Source organism: Mus pahari, chromosome 7 (genome assembly GCF_900095145.1).
Source record: "Mus pahari chromosome 7, PAHARI_EIJ_v1.1, whole genome shotgun sequence".
NCBI lineage: Eukaryota > Metazoa > Chordata > Mammalia > Rodentia > Muridae > Mus > Mus pahari.
Genome location: NC_034596.1, coordinates 93,296,626 through 93,304,432, shown reverse-complemented (window position 1 = coordinate 93,304,432; position 7,807 = coordinate 93,296,626). Strand labels below are relative to the sequence as shown.

Here is a 7,807-nt window from a genome sequence, read left to right as displayed (position 1 = left end):
GGAGGAGGAGGAGGAGGAGGAGGAGGAGGAGGAGAAAGAAAGAAAGAAAGAAAGAAAGAAAGAAAGAAAGAAAGAAAGAAAGAAAGAAAGGAAAGAGAAAAAGGAAAGAAAAAAGCAATTGGTGCCTAAGAAGGAGAGTTACTGGAGGTTAACCTCTGACCTCCACGTGTGCACTTGCACACACACACACACACACACACACCATAATTAATTGGATAATTGTATATTTCCTGGTAACTGATAGTTTAGACTGTAATGCTGCAGCTTTTATCTGTAACCTATTCTCTTATCCAAGGACAAGCTTGATCACTAAGACCAACACCCCCATTCTATTAACTTTTCTTCATATGATACAGGGTCAAGTCTATTCACCAGTTGGTAATTACTAGAGTATGTTCAGAGCTAAAAATGGCAGAGTCGAATACTTTCCTCATATTCCTGATAAAAAATACCTATATGCTATGTTATCAATTTATCCTTGAAATCACTATTTTCATATTGGTGGGTATAAGACTTGGTTGACATAGAAAAATGTCACGTCTCTTCAGTGGGCTTATACCCTTCCTTCTCTCTCTTGCTACACACTCATTCCTTTAAGCTTTACTTTTAGGCATGTCTACCATACACATTTTTTTCTTTCTTGCATATTATTTCTAAAGGTCTTTCCCTGGGGGAGTCATAAACATTTGTCCCTCCTCTTAAGATCCCAAAAATAAACCAAGATACCACTTCACCAGAGTTCACTCTGGGGACCACTCTTGGGATTACTTACAGACTGTGGGTCAGGGGTTTCCTACATGCCCTTTGGGGCCACACCTGATGGTCTTTATCTATCAGGGATGATGGCGTTTCCATGGCTGCATAGATGGAACCCCATCCCCTCGTCTCCCTCAGCCTGGATACTGTAGCCCCTCCACGAGGCCATGTGCAGTTAGGGCCTAGCTGCAGTGGCTGGTGAGAGTGGCTAGATGCTCAGGTCAGGTCTCCTGACCTCCCTGCCTCACTGTGAGGGGATCATGCCCAGTATCATGCCCAGCTGTGGTGATGTTTTGCAAGTGGGCACAGATGAACACCCCAGTATGGCAGTTGTTTGGCTCAGAAGTTAGGGAAGTCAAGTAAAATACATGCAGAAAATCTTTAGTTACAATGAAGAAACCCTTTTACTTTCTGGGTTATTTAATAACCTTTTCTGCCATGTTCCTCAGAACCAATACTTTTCTACAGGCATAGATGCGTCAAACCTCCCACATGAACTTAGCAATGAATTTTATAAACCCAAAAAGGTTCATGTTATATTACTTGAAAATTATTATGATTAACTATGTATGGCTCATTAAATACACCCAAAGAAAGAATGAAAACTCATTCCTAGGTTGTTAATATACATAGCTAATGGAGGTGAGTGCCTTCCTTCAGTCCACTCAGGTCTGTGCAAACCTAATTTTGTATATTTTATTTAAATAACTTAAAAATTATGATTGTGTTTTATAAATTTACTGCTATTATCCATATTATTGTAGATAACTTTTTTTTTACTTATTCATCATTATAGGTGATTCTGCAGACATGTCAGGTAAGGAAAACAGAATGCTTTTTGCTTTAGTTATACAATGGTACATGCAAATATATTCCTCCCTAAAAGTCCAAGCATCTTACTGCGCCACATACGGCTTATAGGATATTAATGACAAATAACATCATTTTTTAATCTTCAGTAATAATAGTATTTTTTTTTAATGGTGTGGGAACTGGGAAGATAGCTGAGTCAGTAAACTGCTTGCCTCACAAAGGTGAGTATCTGAGGTAAAGAACCCATGTGAAAATACCAGGCATGTGAGTGCACACACACTTCCCAGCAGCAGGAAGTGTGTGTGCTCTGGGGTTTGCTCCTCAGACAGCAAAGCCGAATGGGCAAGCTCCAGTCTCAAAAGTAAGGTGAACAGAACCTGCAGAAGAGTGAAGCCATGTCACCCTCTAGCCTCCACACACAAGTGCACATGTGTATGCCTAAACACACACACACACACACACACACACACACACAGAGTAATAAGTGTTTTGACCTCTAAAGGGAACCTTGAGCTATTCTGAAGATTTTTCTTCCATCACATGTAGTCATCACACAAATTGTTGTCACTAACTTGCTAATATATAGCTAGTACAAAATGTATTCATTTATAAGCTATTTCTGCTGTTGAACACATAGCAACAAATCATATACATGTTTAAAAGTAATTTTTATAACTAATTTGACCATGGCTTCATGAACTTTAGAAAGCAATTAAATTAATATACTTATATTTTTATATGTCCATTGTTTTTATTTACGCTAATATCTATGCTTTTCAACTATACTTTCATTTTTGTAATGCATTAAGTATTAGCAATTTAGTAAGAAAACCTTCCCCAGAAATTTCTGTCCTTTGCTCTTTATTAGAGAGCAGTATGAGCCTATGCTTCGACTACTCCACTAATTAGCAAACTGCCGCCCTTGGGCCAAATGTAGCCCAGCACTTGCTTTGTGTAGCACATGAGCTGAAGATGGTTGTTTTCTTTTGTTTCTTTTTCTTAGTTAAACCAATTTGGAGATTTGAGAAAAAAAATCAGAAAACTCATAACAAAAGTCATATGGAATTCAAATTTCTGTATCCATAAATGAAGCATTATTGGGCACAGCTGTGCTCCGCAGGTCATCACAGTGGCTTTGGTAATATCTCAGCACAGTGGAATGGTTATGTTCATATCTCATATCTTTACTAGATAGGACATTTCAGTACTGTGCACAAGTATATAGTTCCACAATGGGATTTCACAGGTTATAAGCACTATATAGAAACCTGTTTTATAGCATTTTATAGAAGTAACTTTATGGGGGGTTCTGCCCCACTCTAGCACATATAGCTCCCAAATAAAAGACACAGAAACCTGGCATTTTTATTAACAAGCTATAAGCCTAAACTCGGCAGGTTCTGGGCTATTCTAACCCACATCTTAGCCACAGGCCCAGTGTTACTTGCCAACTGGCTCTTGTTTTGTTCATTCTGCTCCATGTGCGTCCTCAGGGAGGTTTTCTCTTGGCCACGTGCTCATGGTCCATCCTCATGGTTCATCCTGCCTCCTGGAGACCTCCTCCTTCCCCTACCTTCTTCCTTCTCCCGTGGTCCACACCTGAGACCTCCCTACTCAGTCTCAGTTCACACCTTCCTCTCTCCTGTGCAGTCACAGGCTCGAGCCTTTTCTTATTCTATCAGAGGTTATTAGGGAGCATTCTTTAGAGCACATTGGTCAGTACAATGCCCATGTCCAGACTGCAACCTGCTCGTGGGGCACAGAACCCCGTCTCTGAATAAACAGTGCACAAGTCCAACCCCAGCAGCATTTAACTTTGTTTTGACTGTTGGTTTGCTCGCTTGTTGTGGTTGTTTTGGAAATTGTATATCCACTTGTAGGGAATTAAAGTAGATCTGTGTGTCTCACCCTGTACAGAAAACAAGTCAAAATGGGTTGATGGTCTTGATGTGAGACCTGAGACTTTTAACTGTTAGAGGGTGCTAGAGAGGAGGCTCAGATGCTAAGAGTACACACTGTTCTTGTAAAGAACCTGAGTTCACGTCCCATCATCTGCATCAGGAAACTTACAGCTGCCTGTATGTAACTCACTGGAGAACCTAACACCTCTGCCCTCCATACACACATGTGCACATGCGTGCGCGCACGCGTACACACACACACACACACACACATTCTGTAATTCAGTTGGAAATTACTTGCTATTTGAATTTTAGACAAATGGAACTCCTTTTAATTTGTAATATATTTACTGATAATTTATTAAAAATCCATCATCTATGCCATTGTATTTTAGCAAATACAGTATATAGATATATTAGAGGTACCTTTTGTAAACAGACATACAAATGTTTAATGTTTATCATTTTCAGAAAACTATACTATTATAATAGCAGTTACTGCATTTGTACTTTTAATTTAAGCCATTTTATATTTCTTATCAATTTGTACTGTAATTTCACTTTTAAATTTAAAAATTACATTTATGTTTGTTTGGATGTATACTTGTGTCCTGGCATGCATGCAGAGGTCAGAAGACAACATGGGGGAGTTGTGCTCCCTTTTCATCTACCTTGGCTCTGTGGTGTGGCAGGCACATTTTCCTGCTGAACTGTCTTGCAGGCTTGCTCACTGCCTTATGCTTTGACTTTTAATGAATGAGGGATTCAGTTTAATGCTCAAATAATTTTGATAATTTTTCCCTCCCCCGCTTTTTTAAGACAAGAGCTGATATTCCCTATACATAAGAGGATGACTTTGGATCTCTCATTCTCTTGTCCACACCTTCTGAGTCCTCCAAATATAGAAAGAAGTATGCCAGCACACCTGGGAGTCAGAATCTATGCTTTATGCATACTAGGCAAGCACTCTACCAACTTACATAAATTCCAGTCCCCAGAGTTTTCACATATAAGTAATCATTTTATTATTTATTTATTTATTTTATATATCCATGTTTTACAGTTGGATAAACTGAACAAAAGCTTCATCTCTCTCATTTAACTGCTTTATTTGAAGGGTTCTTAGATTTATCATGGTGTAAAATGTCCAAATTTATCAGAATTTATTTTTTTAAGACCAGAATTTCCTCCTGTATAAAATAATTCCAGGAAGCTTATCTTCTGTAATGTTTTTCCATCTTCACAGTTTATAATTTGAGCAAATGACTTTAGTATGTCGAGTGTTTTCATAAGAGGGCTTATATCCTGAGTCTGAATTAGCTGCTGAATTAACTTAATTTTTAGGGTATACATTGAAAAGAAGTTAATACAAAACTAAACTATGACATTTTAGTTTAGAAAATAAGAAAAGCAGGCAGAGATGGAGTTCAGTAGTGAGCACTTACTCAGCAAGCATGAAGCCCTTGGCTCATTTCCCAGGAAGGGCAGGAAGAGGTGCAGAGGGACTTAAAGAGCCGCAGATAAGGCACACCCCTTTAAGAGTATCAGTGTTATCTATCCATGGTGTAGTGTTTTAAAAGTCTTTATTTTCAAGTGTGTGTAGCCTTTTCCCAGATTCCCATCTATGTAGTTAAATTTCCCATGGACATGATGTGTTCATCTGGTCTGCCATTCGCTGCCTGTTGGTTGTGTGTACCTTGCATTGCTTTCCCACGATATCAGTGTTGTTTACTTGTATGCATCATGTGCATTGTGTTAAGTGTGTGTAGTTTCCATAGCACCTCTATGAAGACTGAAAGTGTAAAACTGAATTTCCCCACTCCAGAGCCTTGCATTACTAAGCCTGTGGTCTCCCACTGACCTCTGCCTCCTGTACTTATGCACACAGCTTGCTTTGACAAGTTCTGAATATTGCCTGTTTTCTTTCTCTAAATGCTCTTTTCTTGAGAGTGCCATTTATAATGTATCCTGAAGGATTCTGTATTTTTCCCTTTCCTTTTCTTTTTATTTCCTTTTTTTAAATTTAGCTTCAGTCTTGAGCTATTATAAACTACATCCCTTTAAGCACATAACTGTCTCCATATTCTGAGGTGGGTGTATGCTGGGTTCAGAAGTGGAAATGTAGAGATGGTTGTAACTCTTGGATTTTATCTTTGTGCAGCTACAGCCCCATCTGTGCACATCTGGGATGCAGTGAACAAGCAGACGTTGTCTATACTAAGATGCTCCCATTCAAAGGGTGTGTGTTCTGTCAGCTTCAGTGCTACTGGGAAGCTGCTGCTGTCTGTAGGGCTAGACCCAGAGCATACTGTAACCATTTGGAGATGGCAGGAAGGTAGGCTGCTTTTCACTTACGTAATTAAAAACAACAACAACAACAAACCACAAGAATATTAGGCAATATATATTTGTCTTAAGTTGGTGATTGAAACCATTTTTGTTATAGTCCTATAAAACACATAGCACACTATGTGTTTTATCATAAAATATATCACTATGAACATGTATGTACTGTGATTACAGGTCATGTGATTGTTAAATAATTGTTTTAAACTATGCAATTTGAGGAAATTATTAAGTCTGTTAATTAGCTTGCTTCTTATACTAACCTGGAAAATTTTGTTGTGTCTTTTGTACCAGGGGCCAAAATTGCCAGCAGAGGTGGGCACAACCAACGTATTTTTGTAGCAGAATTTCGACCAGATTCAGATACCCAGTTTGTCTCTGTGGGTATAAAGCACGTGAAGTTCTGGACCCTGGCAGGAAGGGCTCTTCTCAGCAAAAAGGGGCTTCTGAGCACCCTGGAGGATGCCCGGATGCAGACGATGCTTGCTGTTGCATTTGGTGCAGTATGTCTGTTAAAGTGCTGTGTGATGGTGTGATCTTGAATTTGTCTTGCTGTATATTCATAAGCAGCATGAATACTGACTGGGAACTGTAACCCGACAGTCATTACAAGTCCCAGTCAAGGACATAAATCATCTTTTAAAAGTCTGATCCTTTTAACCATTAAGGTGTGGCAGAAAGTGAATGAGGTCATTTCTGCGCAGTGTTTGCATCCTTGGATCATTTCTATTCTCCAAGGCTTCATTGGCTGTGTGCTTGTCACCTCTGCAAGTGACAAAGCTGAGCCTCCTAGTGCTTCCTCCAGCACCTCATGTGTGTTATGGGAAAAGGAGCCCACATCCAGGTGGTTTCAGGACAGATTTAGATGTAATGTGTCCTCTGCTCTGTCACTGGGACCTGTTCACCTTGTGGTTGGAAGTGCTCTGAGCCACTGTCTGATTCAGGGGAGCACAGAGCACAGTCCCTGCCCTTAGTGGAGTAGTCAAGAGCCTCTTACTTTCTGTCATTCCATCTACCTGTGTCTGCAGTTTATAATCGCATCTCTCTCCTTTAATACCCTGCCCTGGCTAGGCTTTTCAAACTCTTTGGTTCCACAGAAAACTAAATGGACTTTTAAAAAATATGTGGGCAATATATATTTTAAGAAAGGAAGTTACAAGGTTAGAACAGTTGGACACAATTTTTAAAAAACTATCAATATCAAACAAATGGAACCTCTTGTATATTTTTAATATAAGAGCAATCACTTGTTTCCAGGAAAAAAAAAATCCCAGGTTGGAATGACCCTGGCATTTGATCTTCCCATGCAGATGAACTTTCTTCATTTATAAAATTACTATGTAGCCAAGTGTCCATTATTTTTGGTCAAAATAAATAAGCAAACAAGCTTGACAGCTAATATGGGGGGGTGGCTTTTTAATATGTGAGGCAGCAGTATGGACAGAATGTCTCCTCACAAGATAAGTCTGTGTTCAGCATTTCTCAACTGCTGTAACTACACATGAAAACGTAACCTGCAGACATACTTACGAGGAGCCATGTGATGAGAAAAGGAGGAAGAATGCTGGTGTTCACAGCTGAAGCACATTCTAACTGTAGCGAGGCACCAAGTAGTGATTGACTGCCTACATCTGCAGGACTTAGTGAGGTCTCTAACTTTGCTGTAGGTAGATTTCCTTTCTATAAAGAAAATCCTTAAATAAAGGGTGTGTGTGTGTGTGTGTGTGTGTGTGTGTGTGCGCGCCAGAGAGAGATGGCTCAGTGGTTAAGAGCACTGATTGCTCTTCCAAAGGTCCTGAGTTCAATTCCCAGTTACCACATGGTAACTCATAACCATCTGTAATGGGATCTGATGCCCTCTTCTGGTGTGTCTGAAGTCAGCTACAGTGTACTCACATAAATCAAATCTTAAGGAAGGAAGGAAGGAAGGAAGGAAGGAAGGAAGGAAGGAAGGAAGGAAGGAAGGAAGGAAAGAAAGAAAGAAAGAAAGA

General features: G+C 39.6%; 1 protein-coding gene across 8 annotated transcripts in view; it reads left to right on the top strand.

The window, feature by feature from the left end:
* Window positions 1-7,807, top strand: part of Eml5 (EMAP like 5) — a 114,225-nt gene that overhangs the window by 93,251 nt on the left and 13,167 nt on the right. For 7 of the 8 annotated variants that reach the window (XM_021201910.2, XM_021201909.2, XM_029540726.1 and 4 more), the window contains 3 exons: window positions 1,553-1,573; window positions 5,632-5,805; window positions 6,111-6,319. In XM_021201910.2, coding sequence (XP_021057569.1) covers window positions 1,553-1,573; window positions 5,632-5,805; window positions 6,111-6,319 — 404 coding nt within the window. The remainder of the gene's footprint in view (window positions 1-1,552; window positions 1,574-5,631; window positions 5,806-6,110; window positions 6,320-7,807) is intronic. The other variant, XM_029540727.1, reaches the window with a different exon arrangement.